Genomic DNA, 23,964 nt, shown 5'->3' with positions numbered 1-23,964 from the left:
ATTCACCAATGCCATACCAATTTTGAGTGAGGACTAGGTAGGTGGAGCCCTGCGATTCATTCGTTGGTGTTCTCCTCCTCCGTTTAGCGAAGCTGGAGCAGTTTCTTCTTATGAAGTGATAACGCTAAACCGTCTCCCGTGAAGTGTGCAGGGCACATTACAAGTTGAAGCAAACATGACAGAGAGCTGTGCAACCAAAACCGCGCAGAGGGACGGAAGGATTGTGGTAAATACCGTGAAGTCGATCTTGGTAATAGTGTCAGAAGGTCTAGAGACTCGGTTTGATAAATGTTTGTTTATAGCCTACACCTTTTTAAGAGGCGGAAAGACTGAATGACTTTTTGGTTGCGCAGTTCAGCTAACATTATCTTGAGAATAATCGACTGCACATACTGCACTTTATTTCTTTAAGCGTCAGTTTTTCTTGCGAAAGGGATCATTGATAATTGCAATATTAACAACTACAACTATTTACACGATCTATCAATCTCTGTTCTTTATTGAGAACAGCTCAGGTCCGGATATCTGTTAACATGCTTGTTACATTACACTTTGTAAAAAGAGCTATGCAAATGAAATTGAATCGAAACCGAGAAGCTAATAAGCTTCGGTATCCGGCGCATGTGCATCCCCATACATGGATGGTCAAACGGGTCAAACAAGTTGTACAGGTCATACTGTAATTGCGATGATAAACCGCACGATTTAAAAAAAAAAAAATCGCAACTGTATTGCTATGTACTTGCCGAAAGGGGTGTTTTTGAGATCAAAAGACTGCCTTGTATCCCCCCTAAATTCTACTGCCATCAATAACTAAAAGGAAACTGAGTATTGGTGTAAGTTAAATTATTATTATTATTAAATTATTATTATTTGTTTAGACTGAATTATACGATCGGGGCTATTTTATACGAAATGCTTATGTATAATTTAAGTTTCCACAAAGCCACAATTTTGACTATCATTTCTGCATTTACTCATTAATTTGCTAATTCCCAGATCGAAGATGACTGGCCTGGCTACAGCTTGGACCTCTTTACTTACCCAGAGCACTACTGTGGGGATTTAGAAAGCGTCTACATCCCCCATGGCGTCATAATGGACAGGTAATGTCCATTCAGTTCCGTCTTGAGCATCTTGGTTTAAAGGTACAACAGGTAATTTCGGACTTCTAACGGTCAAGAGAGGAATTGCAACAACGGACAACCTCAAACCACAACGCTGTTTAAGCTTCCCACAGTCTATGAATATAATGCGTAATATAAAGCGTTATTATAGAGTTCGGTGCTCTCCTTGGTGTGCTACGCAACACTATTTGTATTTTTTGTGTTTTTGAAGTTTTCACTTTCGATAACCAGCTATATTGTGAGCAAGTAAGTTATTTGTCTACGTAACTAACTGGCTATATAACTAAGATAGGATAGTCCACCACAAACAATGCAACTGTAACTTACAGTTTGAGAGAAATAAAGGTTTAGCTAAACACGGATTGAACACGTAAAAAGATAAAGGAACCTGTAGCTGCCCACTACAGACAAGCGATCACTGAAACGCTGTGTACTATTGCTTATCTAGTTAAAAAAAAACAATACCGCTATTGGCTATCACTAATTAGCTTCCCGAGTTTACCAATATCGACCTGAAGCACACCGCTTGCGCAATCGCGACTATGTTCGTATCGCCTATATTTTATCGTAAGTGGATATTTGTAAATTCGTCAAGCTAACTACAGTTAATTTGCTTGTTGCTAGATATGTATGTAGTCTTTGTATGGATAATAACCAATAGTATATAGAGTTTCAGTGATCGCTTGTCTGGAGTGCAATTTGGGCAGCTACACGAGAATAAGCCCCCACGCCATTGGCTGTGGCAGTTAGAATTCAAGTTACAATTCAGGCTCAACCAATGAGCTTGAATTGTTGTACAGCTGCACAATGTTTTGATACAGAGTGACACTTTGAAACCCGAATTTAAGGACTATAAACACAGGCAGAGTAAACATGTCAGTGAGCCTTTTTCAATGATAGGAAGGGATTTCATTGTAATAATGTTCTTTTTTATATTTATTTCAGATTTTTTCCCTTTTTCTCCCAATGTGGTAGACAATTGTACCCCATCTGATTCATTCAATTAGACTCAGTATTAGATACACCGTCTACACCCGTCTGGTCTCATGCTCGTGACCGTGATTCCGAGGCGCCCAAGATGTGGCGATCTATTAACCTTGCCAAGTCCCTCCCTCTGGAGGACCGGGAATCGAACCCCAGTCCCCAGTGTGCAACTGCAGCAAACTGCAACCACAAGTCTGCTGCATCTTAGCCTGTTGCGCCACCACGGCCCCCTTGTAAAAATGTTTTAACACAAAAATCGTACCTATTATACCTTATAATATAAGTGGTTAATATTCACATCAAGCATCAGAATGTGGAAAAAATGTGATGTCTATGATATGATATGAACCGTGGTATGATTGTTGGTGGCAGATGGGCTGGTTTGAGTATTTTCGTTACTGCTGATCTACTGGCATTTTCATGTACAACAGTCTCTAGAGTTTACTCAGAATGGTGCGGAAAACTAAAAAACATCCTGCGAGCGGCACTTCTGCAGATGGAAACGCCTTGTTAATGAGAGAGGGCAACAGAGAATGGCCAGACTATGGTCTATGGAATCTCGATTTCTGCTGAAGCATACAGACGGTAGGGTCAGAATTCGGTGCCAACAGCAAGAATCTATGGACCTGCCTTGTGTCAACAGTCCAGGCTGTTAGCGGTGGTGTTATGATTAGGGGAATGTTTTCTTGGCATACTTTGGGCCCGTTAACACCAATCAATCATCACCACAGCCAATTTGAGTTTTGTTGCTGACCAAGTGCATCCCTTCATGGCCACAATATACCCATCTTCTAGTGGCTACTTCCAGCATGATAATGCACCATGACACAAAGTCTCAAACTGGTTCATGAACATGACAATGAGTTCAGTGTTCTTCAGTGGCCTTCCCAGTCACTGGATCTGAAACCAATAGAACACCTTTGGAATGTGGTAGAATGGGAGATTCGCAGCATGAATGTGCATCTGCCAAATCTGCAGAAATTGCGTGATGCAATCATGTAGACATGGAACAGAATCTCAAATGTGGAATCCATACCACAAAGAACTACCAGAACAACCGGAATGAAAGGGTTCATGTATCATTACTCTCACTGATAATCTCATGGGTGAGAGAATAGAGTGGCACCAGGCTTCCAGGGCTTCAGCCAGGAATCTTTTTGGACTAGCCCCAAATCTTTTTGAGTGTTCTCGCTGTGTGCAGAGTTCTTTGCTTACTTCCTCACTGACTGATAATAACATAAGCACTGAACTTACCTGCTACATTAAGTAGATATGTCTAAATTAGTTTGATGGCAATCTATGAGATTGTTTGAGATTATATAGCCTGGATTTTATGGTTGTTAAAGCATTTGGTTTAGAAAAACGATGTGGTAGAAATATCTTAAATAGGTTTTTGTCCATCCGTTGGTGGTTGTATATGCATCCATTGCATTATGCAGAATATTTTCCCATTTGCCATTTCATCTGGCAAAAAGAATCATTCTATAACATGTAAATATTTCTTAAATTCCTACAAACAACACAATTTATCAAATTTGAATATGAGAAAAGTGTAAAAAGAACTATTACATGTTATTATTTGATGTATGCGTAGATGACGTGAGGATATATGGTACTTTGGGAGTTGGTAACATAATTTAGAGAAAAGTGAGATGAACAAAAGGCCTACTGCTTAAATGGTTATACAAATAACTATTTTGATCCAATCTACTGTACTGTTATTAGGCTCCTTGTTTATTTTATTTATACATACAGACTGATAAACATTACAGCAATTTAACCTGTGAGGTAAAATGCATGGAATGCCCCATCCCAGCTCAACCCAAATTACTTTGGCTCAGCCTCTTTATGTATTCTCATGAAGTGACTGAGTAGAAAAAATTGCTGCCACTTCTTTTGTGCTGAAACTACAGCTGTCGGTATGAAATGTGTGATCTCTTCTTGTCTACATAACAGAAAAAAAACATGACAGTTGTCTAGTGTGTCTCCTGCCATGGTTTTTTGTTGTCTGTCCACTGTTACCAGTCGAGATATGGGAGGGTTTTCTCTGGAATGGACTTCAGGAACCTCCTGTGGTTGGTCTCCCTCACCGTCACGTTGATCGGAATGCGTATTCTCTGTGACTTGACCTCAGTTTAAGAGCATCTGAGAAAGACTAGAAGTGGACTTTTGTCTAAATAACGTCCATTGTATCTGCTTCCTAAGGTCAGCATTGTGTGTGGTGGTTTAAATGCCACAGAATATCTTTTTCTTCTTTCAGGGGAATTGTAATGCCTTAGCATTCCTTAGCTATTAAGTGTAAGTTGCCTAACTAGTTTTTTGTGACTTCAGAATTCAATTATGGACAGTGCTCGAGTGTTCGGGCAAAACGGCAGTGTGACAGATGATTAAGGTGGTGTGGTTGTTGGGTCTGATTTTGCAGGACAGAGCGGTTGGCCAGGAACATAATGGATGATATCGGGGACCACGACATTGTGGTGCTGTGCGTGCTGAAGGGCGGGTACAAGTTCTGTGCTGACCTGGTGGAGTTCATCAAGGCTTTGAGCCGCAACTCCAACAAATCTCTGCTCATGAGGGTCGACTTCATCCGGCTCAAGAGCTACTTAGTGAGTATACGGTGGGCGTCCACACATCTTTTCTGTGGATTTCATTCCATAACGTTCCATTACATCTTATTTATTGAAAGTGGTGTACAAAAAGGTGCATGTTCAGGTCATTCGAACAAACTAGAAAACAGGTTGGATAAGCTACAATTCACAAACAATCAGCCATGCATGAATGTTATTCCCAAGTCAAATGTTATGCCCTAGGCAAATGGGCCAAGTCAGTAAGGAATTACTGTACCCTACTGTACCCAGTCTCACAGCTGCACAAAACTGAATCAGGATCCGAAACAGTGGGGTGCATAATGGAACTTCTTTAAATCTCTAATGGAGAAAGAAGAGGTCTGAGCTCTGAAAAGCCATCTGCCCTCTTACTCAGATAAACTATTTAAAGAATATTTTGTGAAAACAAGTATAACACATTATATTTTCTGGAAGAATGTGGCATGAATTAATATGCAAATTGACCTCAGGGGTAAGTGCTGTTATTGTAAGCATACAACCAAATTCTGTGACCCTGTTCAGTTGGCTGTTATTAGGTTATTCTTAGTTATTTACATGTCCCATCGTCCTAATTGGGTGTCACTGCAGTGTGAAATGGGAACAAAGTTTGGCTGCTCTCCCAAATAAAACAGGTTGGTTTGGAGCAAGTGTTCTGTGTCTCTCCACATCTGATGCAGATCAGGTCATGTATAACTTGTGTCTCCTGCCACAGGCCAGGTTCTCCTAGTTGCGCTCATGTAAACAATGCCACTCCCTGTGGGGCTGAAGTGAATGCCATCACTCCCAATGGTGGGGTCAGGTTAATGACATCACTCCCAGTGTGGCAGTGGTGAGTACTGTCTTTCCCAGTAGGGGGTCAGGTTAATGCCATCACTCCCAGTTGCCAGTGGGATTCAGGTTAATAACATCACTCTCAGTGGGGTTCAGGTTAATGACATCACTCTCAGTGGGGTTCAGGTTAATGACATCACTCTCAGTGGAGTTCAGGTTAATGACATCACTCTCACTGGGGTTCAGTTTAATAACATTGCTCTCAGTGGGGCTCAAGTGAGTCTCATCGCCACCTCCATTTTCAGTTTGGGAGAGAGCACGCAGCTGCGACTTCTTATCACAGATGAGGCACTCGGCCACCCCCCTGAGCTCCTGTTTGAGGAGATTGTGACTGACTATACATATACTGTATACACAGACCGCCTTTCCACTTATTAAAAAGCCACCTTCATAAAAGATTTGTCCTGCACAACTGGCGATTGCTTCCCCCAGGGTAAGGGAGGGTTCAGAGGGTTCACTCCCCCGCTGACTGCTTGCCACAAATGAAAGTTCCACCGATGCAGTTCTCTACCAGTTTGGCTGTTAGCTGCGGTGTGAAAAGCAGCAGGTTCAGAACACCACATCTTTTGGAGATCCCCATATGTCTACAATTTCGCAATTTGGTAGCACACACTAAGACGCCTGCAGGTTCAAATTTGGCATTCAAAATTCCAATGGAAATTGGAAATGTTCAGATCCACTATGGGTGCCACTCATCATTTAAAAACAATGCTTTGTCCTCGATTGTTTTAAGAAAGAACGTTCCATACAGTGCATTGCATAAGTACTTGGACAGTGACACATTTTTTGTTGTTTTTGTTCTGTACTGCAAATAAACAGTTGAAATAAGACAATCATTATGTTAAAAACTTTCAGCGTTCATTTGATGGTTTTTAAATCCATATTGGGTGAACCATGTAGGAATTACAGCCCTTTTCATACATAGTGCCCTCCAGTTTTATGGGACCAAATGTAATTGGACAATTAACACAAACCAAAAGAGTCATCATATTTCATATTTTATTGCAAATCAATGACTGCCTGTAGTCTCCAAACCATAGGGGCGGCCTGTAGCGTAGTGGTTAAGGTAAAGGACTGGGACACGCAAGGTCGGGGGTTTGAATCCCGGTGTAGCCACAACAAGATCCGCACAGCTGTTGGGCCCTTCAGCAAGGCCCTTAACCCTGCATTGCTCCGGGAGAGGATTGTCTCCTGTTTAGTCTAATCAACTGTACGTCACTCTGGATAAGAGCGTCTGCCAAATGACAATAATGTAATGTAATAATGTAGATATCACCAGATGCTGGATATCTTCCCTGGTGAGGTTCTGCCAGGCCTGTAGTGCAGCCCTCTTCAGCTCCTTCTTGTTTTGGTGGCTATTTTCTTTCAGTCTGGTCTTCAGCAAGTGAAATGCATGCTCATTTGGATTGAGGTCAGGTGATTGACTTGGCCAGTGAAGAACATTCTACTTCAGTGTTTCCGCTACATTCATTTAGTGATCTACAGGTCTGTTGAAGTTACAAAGCTATTTTTCTTCACCATTTGAAGGATTCTTTTGTCATCCACTACACTGGTCTTTCATGGTCTGCCGGGTCGTTTACCATTCCTGAGCTCACCAGTGTGTTCTTGATTCTTAACAATGACAACAATGATTTTGACACACATAATTGTCTATGTCTCTGATTTGATTTATTCTTGATTATTTTTAAACCTAATAATGGCCTGCTTTACTAGCATTGACACTTATTTGGTCCTCTTGTTGAGAGATAACAACAGACTACAAATGCAGATGGTACTCATAGAATTAACTCAACCTTTTGCCCTTTGATGCATGAACTAATGATGAAACTTAACACACCTGTCCAATAACCATGGGACTATGTATAAAAATGGCTACAATTCCTGCACTGTAAAACCAATGTGGATGTAAAAATCCTCAAATTAAAGTCTGCATTTTAACTTCGTAGTTGTTTTATTTCAATTTCAATGTGCTGGAGTAGTGAGCCAAAACAACAAAAAATATGTCACTGTCCAAATACTTATGGAGAGCACTGTATATACTCACTAAATTTGTATTTGTTTTACAGTTTCTACAAGGTAGGGTGCACCAAAAATCCCTGCTATATTTGTGAGAAAGCATAACTAGGGATCATTTACCATGGTGGTACCATTTACCACCAGTTGAAAGACTAGTGCTTTAGCAGTTTATATTTTACTTTTGACCCTCACCCCGACAACTCTCCCACAGTATGATCTTGAATGCATTATATAAGGATTGCAACAATTGATATATTCAGCGCTTTATCTCCTGGGGCTGGGTGTCCTGAGTCCTATTGCATGTGCACAGTGCAGATGGCGGCATTTTGTGATTGATGCCTGCTGGCGTTCTGCAGTGCTTCAGTTAGTGAACAGATATATTTCATATTTAGGTCATAAATGTACCCTTCATATAATACCAGTGCTCTTTTGTCCACAGTGTTGGGTGTTTTTATGATCTGAGTGAATGAAACATTTGTCTCAAGCATGTGACCCAGAGGGATTTAAACTTGCATTACGATCAATGTTCTTGTGGGGTCGCCGTAGCTGCTTGATTAGCGCAAATCACCTGACTAAACATACAGTTAGTGGTTAATTGTGACCCTCATGAAACAATTTGTTTTCCTATGGAGAAATAGGAAAGTAAACATGGATGATGAATTTCAACCAAAACTGTTTGATTGACTTTGAGAGCACCAGTATCCATATGTTGCACTGTGCACAGATGGATTCATTTGGATTCATCATGAATTCATGGTTCAGATTTTGCAGTTCATCCATATGCAGTCAACAACATTTCCAATCAAAAAACATAAATAACACTCTTGTTTTCTTGGAGATCATCTATTAGCTGGGCACGAGAGAGCTTTGAGTGGTGGAAAGATGTCATCCACAACTTTACCACGTGTCCACATTTTTTAGTACAACCATTCCAGCTAAAAACTCTGCAACCCCAAATTACATCATTCATTTCTCAATAGACATGCAGTCTATAGGAGGGCAATCTCCTCTGCAAAACAGCTTGGTTAGAAGCTTGTGCTGTAGGCTGCTAATGCACATACTGTAGAAAATATAAAGTGTTATATAGTAGTAGTGCAATGTATTCAAGATAATGTAGCAAGAAGTGCTACACTAGCAAGCAGTGGCCATTTGTGTTCTAGGTGGATTTCAACAATGTGACTGCATTCTCAGATAACAGAAGTTGCATGTTGAAAACATACCTGGCAATCCTCAAAGGCTTGTTGCTTAATGCAGTCAATTTCACCTGCAAAATCCACATTGTGACACTGGTGTGTGGTATTTAGCCAGGCAAGTTATCCAAAGGTGGCAAACTTGCGGGAGTTATTAAAAAGGGTTTTTAAGTGTCTGGGTAGAAAGCTGTGCTATGCAGAACTTCTAAGGAAAAAGGATCTGTTCAAAATGAGAAGGGAGCAATTGGTATTCTGATGTGTCATGTTATTCTCAAAACCTCAATTTCTATTCCAGAGTCATGCACCTGGAGATGGACATCTCTGCTGAGCTGGGACAGTTTAGGGAAGCAACAAAGGATTTAGGGGCAAATGCACCATCACAATAATCTGCTGGTTTTTGGACAGTGAAATCAGAATAAGCGAAACATACAATGGAGATTCAACAACTAATGAAGTAATACCAAACCCGGACTCTGCAGACAAACACTACAGTCAGCACAATAATTAGCCAACAAGTCAAAACGTTCAGTGTAGTTACACAGGAACTGACATGTTAAAGCCCTGTTTCAACCGGCACATGAATGCCTTGAGGCTGTTAGGGCTTTTGTCTCCAAGAAAGTCTGCACACTTGGCCTGACAAAACTCCATCTAGACTTCCAGGAATTAACAAAAACGGTTACATTTTAAGCTATTGCAGATAAAAATGGCACTACAGTGGCGCTGGGGGAGTTCGGGGACAGAGGCACACAAATCTCTTAAGTTTCGTGCAGAAGGCAAAATTATACTTGTCTCTAAATCAAGCATTTAATTTAGATTCCCACCACACAAGTGCTGTGCTGTCAGGTGTCCTGGGTCTCCCTGTATAGCAGAGTGTCTATTGATCCGCTCAGCCCCCGGGGAGAAAGGCTAAGATTAACTGGGCTGCATTCTGTGGAAGATCGCCCTGCATGTGTCTTTGTCAGTAGGCAGCTAATGAGATTTCTGCTTTAATCTAACTTTTGAGTGCAACTTTTTTGTATGGAGATTTCAGTTTTTGATTTTTAATAAATTTGCAAAAATGTCAAAAAACATGTATTCACTTTGTCATTATAGATTATTGAGTGTAGACTGATGCGCGCAAAAATTGTATCCATTTAAAATGAAATCTACAACACAATAAAGTGTGCAAATACTTTATTGTGAATACCTTCTGAAGCCAGTCACTGTGTTGAATCTGGTGGATTCGCAGTAGCATCAGGAAGGGTTCATGTGCAGAGTATGTAAGATGCCTCTGACTTTTACTGTTGTTTGTTACTCAGTCCTGAGATGATCTCCCTCAATGGGAGAGTGCCAGGGTGGACAGTGCTATGTGATTCATAGTTGCCAAGCTGTTGGAGTGACCGGTATGCTTCTGCCTTGTCTGTTGGTGGTTGCAGTTGTGAAATGTTTTTGCCATCTTTTGTAGTTAGTTTACTGCTGCCAGAAGCACCATCCCCCTTCCTGGCCATAGCCCCACCACTTTCCACCCACAGCTGTTCAATCAAAGCCGTGGTGTGAAAAATATGTCCAAGTTCAGCACAACAGATTTGGTGAAGTGTAATTTTGCAATCATTGGACAGTCACAGTAACCAAACAAGAGCCTTAGGGAGCAAACAGATAGCTAGCATTCCAGATCTTTGTGTCCCTTCTGCACATAAAACATACAAGAAAACTATTCTTCCTGAAAATGTGTGTAACATTGTAGCAAAACCACATCTGTAACATAGAAAAACCGAGATTTGATTCAACTCCTGAAACAGGAGACTGTTTCATACTTATATTGTCGGTAAATTGCTGCCTAGAAACCTCATCCCAATTTTTTACAAATCGTATTTTTTTTTAGGTGTGTTTAAAAACACTGAAACTGAATACTTCCAAAACCTCCTCCACAACCCCCACCCCCACCTTAATATATGGAGGTTTTTTCACTGCAACATTTTCATTAGTGTTAATGGCTCCCAGTGTGAGAAAAATGGGTTATGATTCTACAAGACTTGCAATGTGGAATTTAATTTTGATGTCTGTTCAGCTAATATGCATCACCTGGACCTGAGCAACCCTTATATGAGTGATCATGCAGATAATATTTTCTATTTCTGGTCTTCCTATCTGTGTTACAATATTGTTCCCACAGCAGGGAATGATATATTTTTTACATGTATAAAACTTGAATGCATTATATAAATATACAACATAGTATTTAATATCAAATGATTAAAAATGGTGCAGAAGATTTTTGAATTAGCATGTATTTAAAATCCAAAGTAAATATTCCTTGATTGAACATCTGTCAGTCTTCTCTCATTTCGCAGTCTTATCTATGTTACAGATTCACACAGGAGAGAGTGTGACTAATACCATACACCCACAAACAAAGTCAAATTGGAGGGTGTCCTAAAATGGATGTTTATGCAGCAGGTATAATATGCTTTGGAAACTGACCTCTGCTCTAGTAGTCACATTTAACGATGGATTACTCTGCTTTCTTTTCCAAATCTGACCTGTGTCTTTTCGAGGATGTCATGGTGCAGACCATGAGCTCCTCTCTCCTCTGCTGTCACCCTGAGGAAGGCAGTCATGTGACCTGGGAGGAGGGGCCATATGACTGTCAGCTTGTCCCTGACTGTCACAGTGATACTGGTGACTGGTCCTGGCCTCACCCCATCTGCTGCTCTTCATCCGCAAAACTGCCCAGTGTGTGCGCACTTGTCGGCCCGTTATCCAGTCTCGGGAACACGTTTGTGCAGTTGTGTCAGTTTAGTGAGCCGTAGATGGCTTCGCCGGTCTCTGTGTGCCATTGTGACAGAGCAGCTGGATGGATTACTATGTGGTGAAAGGCCAGATACTCCACTATGGGGCAAGTGGAAAGAAATTGGCTACGACTCTACTCTGAGTTACTGTGACTGCTGGTGATGGAAGTGTCTGCAGACTTGGAGGGAATTCTACCCAATGGGGCAAGCTCACCATTCCCTAAGACCATTGGCCTTTGCAGTGCATCAGCACTCCAAATGTACCATGGTATGGAGGTGAAAGTGTGTGTTGTGTTAGCAGCAGACCCAGGTCAAATACGTAATTGTAAAATACTTTTCTATGCTTAATTGATTTTGCCTGCTGCGATTGAGCTAATGAAGATGATTGTGCGAAAAACTAAAAAAACATCCAGTGAGCAGCAGTTCTGTGGGCAAAAAATGCCTTGTTAATGAGAGAGGTCAGAGGAGAAGGGCCAGGCTGCTTGAAGCTGACCGGAAGGTGACAGTAACGCAAATAACCACACATTACAACAGTGGTATACAAAACAGAATCTCTGAACACACATGCGTTAAACCTCTAAGTGGATGGGCTATAGCAGCAGAAGACCAATACGTCCAAAAATAAGTCTAATAAATACGTAATAAAATACTCAATGAGTGCATGTACATTATAAACCATATATTTAATTGATTTTCATATTTGATACCTCTGGGGTTAAAATCTGCGTGATTAAGACAAATGGCACTGTTATCTTCATTTACTGAAATAATCCTTCCTGTGTGGATGACTGTAGAGTAGGATCGGTGTGTACTACAGTGACAAATTTGTTTTCGCTAGCCTCTGGCCAGTCTCTCATCCCTGTAATGTTGTTCATAAAACACTGCTAAGACTCATATCACAACGCAGTCAGAATGTAATATACACTCAGTGATCTCATTATCAGGTAGACATGTGCACCAGCTTGTAAATGCAAATATCTAATCAGACAATCATGTGGACCAAACATGAGAATGGGGAAATAATGTTACAGGAGCAGTTACAAAGTACTCACTGACAGGGCTCCCAAACTTTTGCCCAGGGCTTTTTTCCTTTTTATTTATAAAAAATGTAAATAAAATTGACATTGCATTAAAACTTTAAGAAATGTGTCATGTTTAACCATTTAGAGGTGAGGTTCGCTTCTGTTCATTTCACTCTAGGGTCCCCATCGCACTTGTCCCTGTGTTCGATTTGCACTTCATTGTACGTCGCTCTGGATAAGAGCGTCTGCTAAATGCCTGTAATGTAATGTAATGTAATGCAGATATTAATTGTAAAACCCTTTTTGACCAGGGGTGCCCAAATATTTGCACAACACTATGCAGCATTTTCTGTGCATATTTATCAGTATACCAATAATTCTGGGGCCCCTGTAAATACACACAGAGGCACACACATACACACAGCAGGGCACAGACATACATACTCGCATGCAAACACACAGTCAGCTTCTAATGTTGTACATGCTGTACTGCAAGATCAGTGAATCTAGACTGAAGAGACCACCACATTCTGGGCTTATTCTAGTCAAGAAAATGGGGTCAAGTTGCCACATGGCGCCCCTGGTGAATTCCCACTGTTCAGAAATCTCCTTTAAGAGGCCTGCTTGTGGCTAAGTGCAGCAGATCAGAGAGTAGCACAGCGATTACATCACAACATCGGAGAGCTGCTTGACCTCCTGCTAAGGAACTGACTGGAAACCAAGTCGGCTCATTTTTGTTCCGAACAAAAGGACTTCTAATCCTATGCATGCTTTTCGCAATAACAGTCAATGTAAGGACATTCAAAGTTGTCAGGAATGGGGCATATCATATCTCATCAAACAGCAAAATGTGTTCATTGCAGCCCTGTGATTTTACCTGTGTGCTTCTTGTAGAATGACCATTCCACTGAAGACATGCACATCCTGGGTGGGGAGGATCTCTCTGTCCTCAGTGGGAAGGTATGTATGGCAGAGTTTGGGACAGGCTGCCCTGTTGTGAGGCTGCATTCAACCAGCAGCATACTGTAGTTTCACATGGGCAAGGTGACCAATATTGCATGCAGTAATTGCACAATATAGAACTGCTGGTGGGTAGGATGTCATTCTCATTATGAGAACACAATATATGGTGGTAAGCACTTTATATGTATTAATACATGATATAAAACAGTGGGAAGAAACTAATGAAGAAACAAATTTTATTTTTTTCTTTAGCATGATTATATTTCCTTATTCCCTTGGCTCTGTTAATATCAAATATTTAATCAAAGAACTGTGTGCATAAACTATCTGGCTTGAAGAAAACTTATTTTACTGATAATACATGTGTTTACAGGCTGCTTTTCAGGTTTCAGTTTACAGCTTTCTGGTGAAAAGCTTCTAGAATAATCTTTTTTCAAAAATTCCCCAAAAAGCCATAGTGCTCTGGATTCATGCTAGCATAGTTTTCAGAGTAACACAGTAATGGTGCCTCTTTGATCTCGGTCGCTCTTTGAACAAACTATGATCGGGACAGCTGAGGTCATTTTCTGTGTGATGCTGACTCCCCTCTGTATTTGACCGTGAGATCATACCTGCTCAATGATATTTGTGGTCTCCAACTGAGTCAGGGCAGATGTGAAGGGATGGGCCCAGTGGAGACAGGTCAAGGAGAGGTCTGTAGTGTTTGTAGAACGCAGACAGATCCAGAGACATTCTGGATCCAGACTACATCATTGTGTCTTTGACCAATTTCCAGAATAGCAGTGCTAGGGCATTCATTAATTCATTCAATTAAATCTGTTCTTCAATTTTTGGTTTGGCATGTCATATCCTTGCAATTTTAGTCGCCATCCACAAGGAGGAGCTCTCTCACAGAAATAAATGTCATCTTGGGTAAGGCTGGATCTCTGAGAGATAGCATAGCTAGGATGCCTATCAGGTTTTCAGACCGCTGAATACCAACTCCTCAGTACACACACACACACACACACACACACACAACACACAACTGAGAATGAACACACTCACACACAAACACCTGCACGCACACGCACACACTCACACACACACAACACACAATTGAGAATGAACACACTCACACACAAACACCTGCACGCACACGCACACACTCACACACACACGCACAATACTGAAAGTCTGTCTCAGTACAGCTGTTTTGTTTGGCCAGAGGTGACTCGGGGTCCCCCGGTGGTCAACATTTCTTTTTTTTTAAATTCCTTGTCATTGTGTTTTCTTACAGAGGATACTTTGTTATTCTGGTTAACACTCTGCCTGGGTGAGAATGAGTCACTCCTTTGCGCTGAGAGAGAGCAATGTGTCCGCAGGGCAGTATTAATCAGCTGGTTTACAGTATCTTTTATATCACAGGGTTAGAAGCCTTTTAGTGCCCCAAATGTACTGTGTCAAACGAATGATCCAAACCTAATATGCGCCCTAAAATTAGGAAACCTCATCTCCACAGCTCTGTTTTGTTGATGACTACGGAGGTACTGGGGGTTAGGACATCGTGGGGGATATGGTTTGTAACCCCTCTAGTCTGAATACTGTCAGAGAATCAAGAGGACACAGGCCTCTCTGATGTCAGGATAAACCTCGCTTACAGCTCTTGAGTTCTGTTTGTAAGTCTGCATCTCTTTGTAGGGCAGGCTTTTGTTATTTGTTTATTAGTTAATGTTGCTTGATATGTTTATGCATAAAAAAAAAAAAAGATTTAAAGGGTAAAACAGTCAGCAAGAACAGTCCTCTGATTGCCCTTGTGGATTCAGTGATGCCTTGTGACTCACCCTGAATTGAAAGATGAGGCGTGTTCTCTGCCACCAAGCTTCAGTGTGATCCAGTGTGTCAGCACATGCGTTTGAAGGTATTCCCTTTCTGTTTATTTGCCTGTGTTCAGTCAAGTTTTTGCTTTGGTAATAGTCATTCATTCATTCATTCGTTCATTCAAAGGTTATTTTGTTTCTCAGACTGAAGGATATGTAGCATCAGCTTTGACCATTACATTTTCTGGTAGCCAATCACAGCCTGCCCCCCAGCCTGACATTACAGGTTCAGAAAACCCAAAACAAAAGTATTTTGTTCCAGTCACTTGGATTTGCCACAATTCTTCGGCCACGATGTAGAATAAAATGGTGAAATCAGCTGGCTGAGTTCACAGGTGAAACAAATACCCGGCAAGGACTTTCGTCTGTGTGGACTGAAGGAGTGGAATCTGCCCATCTCGTTCCAAAGTCTTGGTCACACAATCCCATAATGCTCTGCAATGAAACCTTGTGCTAATGTCCAGGGTGTAGGAAGTGCTTCCATGTACCTGGGGTCCTGCCAGTAGGCGACGTGCGTGATCGGTAGCAGTGCGTCATTTACATAACTCTCCGTGTGGGCGTTTGGACTGTTATTTATGTGCTATTGTGCATTTTGTCCAATACAGATGGCATGTGAATCTGCAGTCCGGTGAGCAGAGTGGGGTTCTGTACATGGAAGGAGGGGGTGGTGTTTGTGGGTGGAATGAAGCTGTGCTTCCTCATCTAGTGCTGTTTTTGCCTGATCTTATGAACCAGACTTGGGTCAAATATGTAGTTGTGTTGGATGCAAATACTTTTCTGCGCTCAATTGATCTTGCCTGGTGCAGTTGAGCCAACCGAGAGAACCAGAAAGCAGGGTTTGCACTTTTTTTGGAATATTTCATAGGTTCCAATACACCAGACGAGCTCAGTATAGCATAGAACAATATTTGAATCCAAAACAGTTACGTATTTGACCCAGGTCTGTTGTGAACTGATCAGCTGATCCGTTCGAAATGAGTCACACAGGGATGTGTGCAAAATGAGAAACAGCAGGTCAATTGTGCAGGGTTTTATTTTTTATTTTTATGAAAACATTGTTCCTCCTTGTTACATAATACTGATCAGGTGTAGGCCCAGAAGACTTGGAATTGTGCCCACTCTTTCTCTGTACTTAAGTCTCAGTCCCCAGATACACTGTATCCAACAAAGACCTTATAACACAGGGGGGAGGGGCAGCTCTCTCAACGTGGGAGAAGGGGTTAACGCTGATGAATGATGTGTTTGTGGCTCACTATCAGTAAAAAGAATCATGCAATGGGCCTGCATCTGTTTGTCTGTAAGAGCTATCGTTTTAGAGTGGGAGTCCAGAATGTCATTTTATTGCCGCCATATGAGGAAAATTAGGAACAGCAAGAAGATTATACAATTCAGCGAACAGTCCAATCCAAATGACAAAATTAAACAACATTTTTTTAGATCATTTATTTCAGTTGTTTAATATTTTTATCTGGAAAATACAGAGTAAAAAAACTCCAGTAAAAGTATTACACCAGGTTTTGGTGGTGTACATTTGACATTGTGTAAGTGTAAGTGTACCTCTTGGATTTGTGAACAAAGTTCAATTAACATTTTACTGTCACATTCGAAGCCAAGTTAATTGTAATAGCCACTACTTTAAACAGAGCAATGTATTTAAAAATGTGCTGAAATTATTAACAGAGAGAATAAAGCAGATTGAAATGTTGCAGTTGGTGTAACATTACGATATATCATATAAATAAACCAGTTCTGTTATACTACAGTAGAGTAATGTGAGAAGTTTTATGTTCACTGTGAAACCAGTACAAGAGCTCACATGGTTTTGGGAACAGTGTCTTTTCTATTTGGATAAAGTCATACTGCACTTGTGCTGTGAATTTTGTCATTTCTGTACATCTATATATGTGTATGAATTTTCCTTCCTTGCTGTTGCTAATTTTTGTTCTCTTTTTTTTGCTTTGCTTTGGCATACCTTGTTTCCTTGAAGAACGTTTTGATTGTTGAGGTGAGTAAACTTCACATTATGTTTTGAGTCCACTTTACAGAGTATAACGCTGTTCTGTGTGGCATTATTTACTGTACAAGAAGGTGGCATTCCGAACTCATGACTTCATCCAGCCAGATACCCCGCCACATACGGTACATTTCAGAGAAAGTCCATCATAACAAATCATATAACCGGCTCTTGTTTGCAGAAAGCATGAAAGAGAAAAAAGTTAATTGGACATTTCTGCCCAGATAGATTCCCCCTTGAAATAGCGCAGAAACTGTCTTTTCAACAGACAGAAAACAAAGGATATAGTTATTACTTTAGACAGCGTATCAAATAAATTGGTTCAGCAGTCAAAGCCCTTCTCCTGTATATCTAATGATGGAAGGGAATGCATCTGAAATACTGCACAGGGAGATACTGGAGCTGCAAAGAACGTCAAAGAAAATCATCTAATTTCAGTCCTCACCGACTATTTAGAAGTTATTGTTGCTTAATATGTCTGACCTAGTTTCAGTGTTGTAGTAATATTTTACTGTTTGTTGTAACTTTTTAAACTTTAAACCACAGAGAAGACCAAAGGAAATAAGGTCTTGTGGTTGCTTATTTAAAAACATTTTTTCCAAACCTTGTCAGCCATCACAGACATCCTAGAGGGTGTTTTTGATAGCTGATCATGGGGAAGTTTATCACATTTTCATAATTGCTCCTGATTGATGAGTCTTTTTTGTTATGTAAGCTCAGCTTGTAAAAAAGGTTGCATTGCAGAATCACCTGGGTATTATGGTTATGAATGCAAACAGTGGCTGGTTTTGGTAAGCAGAAGCCCTGATGCACATGCTGTAACAGTGGAGGGGGATAATTATGTGTTTTATATTAACAAAGAAATTACACAAAGCCATTTGGTCTCCTCACCTCAACTGTTCCCTTCGAGTTGTGAGATTTGTTACCATGGCATTTGGACATTTTCCTGCCTGTGTCATCATACTTTTTATGATCTACAATCCCCTTCAAAAGTATTGGAACAGTAAGGTCAATTTGTTTTTGGTACACACTTAAGACAATTGATTTTGAGTCAAAATATGTACATGAGATGACAGACCGAATTTCAGCTTTTATTTCCTGTTTTCTTTTTTCTTTTTTAAGAAACTTAAAACATATCACCTTTTGTATCGGACCACCAAATTTTTAGGTGAGCAAAAGTATTGGAACATGTGACTGCAGGTGTTGCTTGTTGCCCAGATGTGTCCTGTGATGACCTGATTGATTTCTTAAACAATAAATAGTTCTGAATGTCTACTCTTGGTTTTAGCTTTGGGTTTTGCCTGTGAAGAGTCCATTTGTGTTCGAAAAGATAAACCAACCAGAGAGCTGTCTTTGGGCAAGCCATTTTGAATCTTAGAAAAGAGGCAAAATCTATCAGAGACGTTGTCCAAGCATTGGGGATAGCTTGTCCAACAATTTGGAATGTCTGGAAAAAGAAAGAAACCACTGTCGAGTTGAGCAACAGACTTCAAACAGGTTGACCAAAGAAAACAACAGCAGTTAATCACAGAAACATTGTGGAAGCTCTGAAGAAAAACCCCAAAACATTAGTCGGTGACATCACAAACATTCTCCACAGGGCAGGGGTGATGGTATCTCAATCAACCATTCAAAGAAGACTTAAGAGAGCAGCAATATAGAGGCTATATCACAAGATGCAAACCACTCATCAGTAGTAAGAATCAGAAGGCAAGATTACAATTTGCAAAGAAGTACAGAGATGAGCCACACAAGTTCTGGAACAAAGTTTTATGGAGTAATGAGACCAAGATTATCCACTACCAAAGTGATGGAAAGGCCAAAATGTGGGGAAAGAAGGGATCTGCTCATGATCCAAGACAATGAGTCAACACACACTGACAACACAACAAAGGACTTCATTAGGGAGAAAGAGTGGACTGGCCAAGTCAGTCACCTTAACTCAATTGAGCATGCATTTCAACTCCTGAAGAGGAGATGGAAGGGAAACCTCCCCCACCCGAAACAAACAACAGTAGAAAGGGGCTTCAGTAAAAACCTGGAAAATAATCAGAAAAGAAGAATGCAATAGTTTGTTGATTTCAATGGGTTGCAGGCTTGATGCAGTTATTGCAGGCAAGGGATTGCTACCAAATATTAAGTGATATTCACTTAAATACTTTTGCTCACCTAAAAATTGGGTGGTCTGATACCAAAGGTGCTATGTTCTAAATAGCTTAACACATCTAGGTGTAAATATCAGGAAATAAAAGCTGAAATTCTGAACTCTTGTCTCGTTTTCTTGTGTTTTCGTGATCTTTTTTTATCTCAACCTCAAATGTATTCAGTATATTGCAGAAACAAAGGAATTGGCCTTGATGTTCCAATACTTTTGCAGGGGACTGTCGATAGAATTTCTGGGTAAAACACATGACAAATGTGTGAACAGCAGAAAAAAGATCCATTATAGCTGCTTGTTTCTCAGAACAGAAGGAGCGGGTGTTTTGGGGTGAACAATAGGTCATGAATGATTTGAAATGTCTGGTATGTGATATAAGCAAGTCTTTTATTTTTGTTTGTGGTTTGGTCTTATACCGGCTTTTGCTTTTAGAGGTCCCTCATCTATTTTTCTTTTTTCTCTCTCATGTACATGCCCACACATCCACACACACACACCCCCACACACACATACACACAAGGTCATTACTATGTCCTCTCTCCCTGCAGGCTATAGTGGACACCGGAAAGACCATGAATGCACTTCTTAAGTACGTTGAGGCCTTCCAGCCGAAGATGGTGAGAGTAGCCGGGTATGTGTGGGCCAGAGGTCATGCCTTTGAGGGCAAAGGCTTTGGTGGCATGTCATTGTCCCTCTGGCACTCTCAACAGAGTGTTGTAAAAATTTGCAGTAGTTCACTGCTTTTTAGAGACTGTGAAGCCATGCTGTGCTATGACACTCAGGATTTTCTGAGTTTCTGCAAGGATATTAATAAAGGGATAGGATGTTATTGTCATTACCTTTTGCAGGAACCAGCCAAGAGATACAGCTACAGTAAAGTAAATAAGTCTACTGACTGATACCAGTACAGTAAAGCAATACCAACAATGATTAGAGTGTACCTTCTGGCTATTCCTCTTAGATACTGCCAGGGACTCAATAGGTATAGCTAAAAATGTATCCTCCAATCTCCATTCTGTTGCTTATTACCCACATGCCCATTGATTAGTGGATCTCATCTTCAGTTTCTGTGCAGAATGTGATGACAACACCCTATCCACATTCTATTAACCCCGATCGGTGTTGTGAGTATTCCACTGTTTGTGTTTCAGTTTGCTGGTGAAGAGGGTGGCCAATGGAGTGGGAAGACTTCCTGACTGTGTGTAGCTCTCATTTTCATAATTTTACTGTACTAGTTGTCAGAACATGAATTGTTTCCTGAAACAAATATAATTAATTTAAGATTGAATTTTCCTAATAATCTTTGTCAGATAAATGCAATCTTCTCTTCTGTTTGTCTCAACAGATGTGGGATTTGAAATCCCAAATCTCTTTGTCGTTGGTTACGCCTTGGACTACAATGAATATTTCCGAGACCTCAATGTAAGACCGTAATTTGACCACATCAAATCCCACTGTTTCTTGAAATTATTTAATGAATTGGTGTCTGTAAGACACCTGCATGTCCCGCACCAAGCATGTGGTGGTTAAAAACATAACTTAAGCACAACAAACAAAAGGGAACGGACAGTCTGCTTCTCTTCATGAGAAACCTGACCTAAAGGGAACTGAAATGACCAAACAGGTATTCCTTCTGGTGAATTTGCATGAGCAAATACACTGCGCACATGTTTTACATATAGACTGTATCCAGTTTTCCCAAAACGCACGCGAACAAGCTGGTCTTATTTTTGTCCACCTACTAATTCACCAGTTGCTGCAGAGGACTAAAACAACATAGGTGCTGTAAATTGTTATCCAAATAATAATAATAATAATAATAATGAATAATTAATAAATTAATATATACTGATATACTATGAATATATGCCCGGCCAAAACCATTATTGGCCAATCAGAAAGAATAACTGTATCACAGTGTACAATCAGCAGAGCCAAAAAAAGCTTGATCAGAGCCAAAAAGTTTGAACATATTTCTCACTCACTCACTTTTGAAATCAATCAGTGTTAGTTTTTCTCATAGTTAATAGTGTTGCCCTCTCACCCTTCTATCCGACTTTGTATGAGTTACTCCAACTCCAGGAAATATGAAATGATCTGCTTTATGATGTGGTATTTATAATTAGTAAGTCATTCCCATCATGCTCCGCAACATAGATACTGTATATGAAGGAGGAAGTCAGAAAGTATGCATACAGATTGATTTTGAACCCTATTAATACGTGCAATGGCATTCAACTCACAACCAATGGAGAAACAATATAGACAGTCTTATTGAATTTTAGTCATATCATAACTTTCATCGAGGATAATTCAAGTTTCACTGAGGTTTCACATTCTATATTATACAAGGCATTAATGTGGGTAACAGCATGTATCAATGGTGGGACGGTTCTTTAGTTGAAATGGCATTAGACTCACTGTCTCTCTGAAACTAATGCAAGTTTCCTTCCCAAAAAACGTCCAAATAAAATGCATGGTGCTTATCTGTGAGGTGCTCTGTGGTAATTATCTAAAGTGGGTTTGGACATCTCTCTGTCATTGTTTTCCAAACTTGGCATCCTGCTGTGACGCATTGATTCCATATATTGGAAGGAAGGCTAAATGCTGGGATGTTAAAGGTCAGCTTTTCTTATCCGACAGAAGCAAAGCTTGAGGGCTTTGCAGCTTCAGGAAAAGCATACTGATATCAGGGATTAATAGATGATTGATTTTGTTTCCATTATATTATTCTTAAACTTCCTTAACGACAACTGGTTATTCTCTCAGGATTTGGCACTCTCCAAATCATGCAGATGTCATGTCACGTATGTAGTTCCTGTTACACAACTATTTGTATAACAGGAACTACATACGTGAAAGTGTATGCAAGAGATTAAAGTGGTTAAAGTGTATGCAAGACATTTGGCAACAAAATGAAAAGCATGTATGGTCCACAATGGTGTAGAGGTGACTTATGACATATTTTGACGTTGCAGTATATTCATCTGACGTTCCAATCTTCTCCTTCCTTCCATTATCTATTACCTATCTATAGCCAACATAGTTCTGTTCTTTATGTTTTTGGCAAAATGCATAATCCATGCGAGATGAGCACCGTGCCTTTAATGTGATTTATTTAAGCTGACGCAGCGTTAAACATATTTCACATATTTCGTTGAAGTGCCTTATGTGTAACTGAATATTTGAATTGAAAATGTTTTTCTTCCTCCCTCCCCCAAAGCATATATGTGTAATCAGTGAACAAGGGAAGATGAAGTACAAGGTTTGAGGAGCACAAACAGCAGCGTCTTATGGACTTACCACTGAAACTCGGTGAAAAGGAAGTACATAATCACATTTGTTCCATTTGTGTTCCTCTGAGGATTGGTTCAAACCATTTTGCAGCCATATTATATACTCCAGACTATAGCAGTGCTCCTGATGTGCCTTTGATATTGCAAAAAAGTTAAATAATGTACAAAATTCTGTTTTTTTTAAACTAGCTTTGCTATTGTGAACTTTTTCCATGCTGTATACCGTGTGCTTGCTTGACAGTGAAATTAATTTAGATATGTGCCATTTTAAATATGTTCCTGTTCTTCAGCTTATTAGCGGTTTATTGAGTTTATCTTGTATTTTAAAGCCTGTTGTATGTTGTGATGTCCAATGGCTGGATGAACTACTACCTATGCATTATTCTAAAGCTGTGTGGCTCAAATTTGTATCTAATAGTTGTAATACAAATATAATATCTAATTACAGGTTAATAAGATTCATTCAATTAATTTACACTGAATTCATTGTAAATAAATGTATGTCTGTCTTCTTACTGACATCTTTTCACCTCAGTTTTGAAGTTATCTGCCAGTTAGTTACATCTACTGTAAAGAACAATTTCTTGCAAAACCAGTTGTCTGGTTGCATGTGTGCAGATGCATATTCATTAGGCACCTATGCGTTAGCGAAATTTGCCTGTTTGTGCTGAAGTGCTTATGTAAGTTCAGTTTGTGTGCACATGAGGCATCTGAGCATATGCGCTGACTTCAGGCCTGCACGTGTGTATGTGTGGGAATGGAGTGGTGTGATACTGGAACAATGTCAGGAATCGTAGAGTAGGTGCACACAAGGAAATATCTCCCCTAGGTAATGTGTTATACTGTACTCCAGATGATTGAACATGGACGAAACTGAAGAACATTCTAGTTATATAATCACTAGTTGCCTGTGGGAGTGATGGGATAAGGATTTACATTTCTACCATCATGTTTTTATACATATGAAATTCCTATGATGATTTAGACATACCATTCCTTTTTTTTTTCCTTTTACAGTGGATTCTATTTTAGTTCATGTACTGTAGCATAACTGCTGGTATATACTGTAGTCTCCAATCAAATATGCTATATAACTGCCATGAGTGTGAACATATAACATATTGACTTTT

At 40.1% G+C, this 23,964-nt stretch overlaps 1 protein-coding gene across 2 annotated transcripts; it reads left to right on the top strand.

The window, feature by feature from the left end:
• Nucleotides 1–32: 32 nt before the first annotated feature.
• On the top strand, nt 33–23,353 carry LOC133126958 (hypoxanthine-guanine phosphoribosyltransferase-like). 2 transcript variants are annotated; one of them, XM_061239503.1, is made up of 9 exons: nt 33–226; nt 1,000–1,106; nt 4,534–4,717; nt 13,439–13,504; nt 17,354–17,371; nt 20,087–20,169; nt 20,690–20,736; nt 20,884–20,960; nt 22,762–23,353. In XM_061239503.1, exons 1-9 carry the CDS (start codon nt 176–178, stop codon nt 22,807–22,809), a joined length of 681 nt encoding a protein of 226 aa, XP_061095487.1. In that variant the 5' UTR covers nt 33–175; the 3' UTR covers nt 22,810–23,353. The 2 variants fall into 2 exon arrangements, with proteins under 2 accessions (XP_061095487.1, XP_061095488.1); XM_061239504.1 differs by lacking the exon at nt 13,439–13,504.
• Nucleotides 23,354–23,964: the final 611 nt, after the last annotated feature.

Source organism: Conger conger, chromosome 4 (assembly GCF_963514075.1).
Source record: "Conger conger chromosome 4, fConCon1.1, whole genome shotgun sequence".
NCBI classification, from domain to species: domain Eukaryota; kingdom Metazoa; phylum Chordata; class Actinopteri; order Anguilliformes; family Congridae; genus Conger; species Conger conger.
Note: the sequence above shows the minus strand (reverse complement) of the source record. Positions and strands in the feature narration are given on the sequence as shown.

Bases quoted from the DNA above. Each gene is read 5' to 3' on its own strand.
- LOC133126958 (XM_061239503.1), top strand. From the start codon at position 176: ATGACAGAGAGCTGTGCAACCAAAACCGCGCAGAGGGACGGAAGGATT. The intron at 1,107-4,533 runs GTAATGTCCATT...CTGATTTTGCAG, and splicing joins CATGGCGTCATAATGGACAG to GACAGAGCGGTTGGCCAGGA. The intron at 20,737-20,883 runs GTGTGTAGCTCT...TTGTCTCAACAG, and splicing joins AGTGGGAAGACTTCCTGACT to ATGTGGGATTTGAAATCCCA.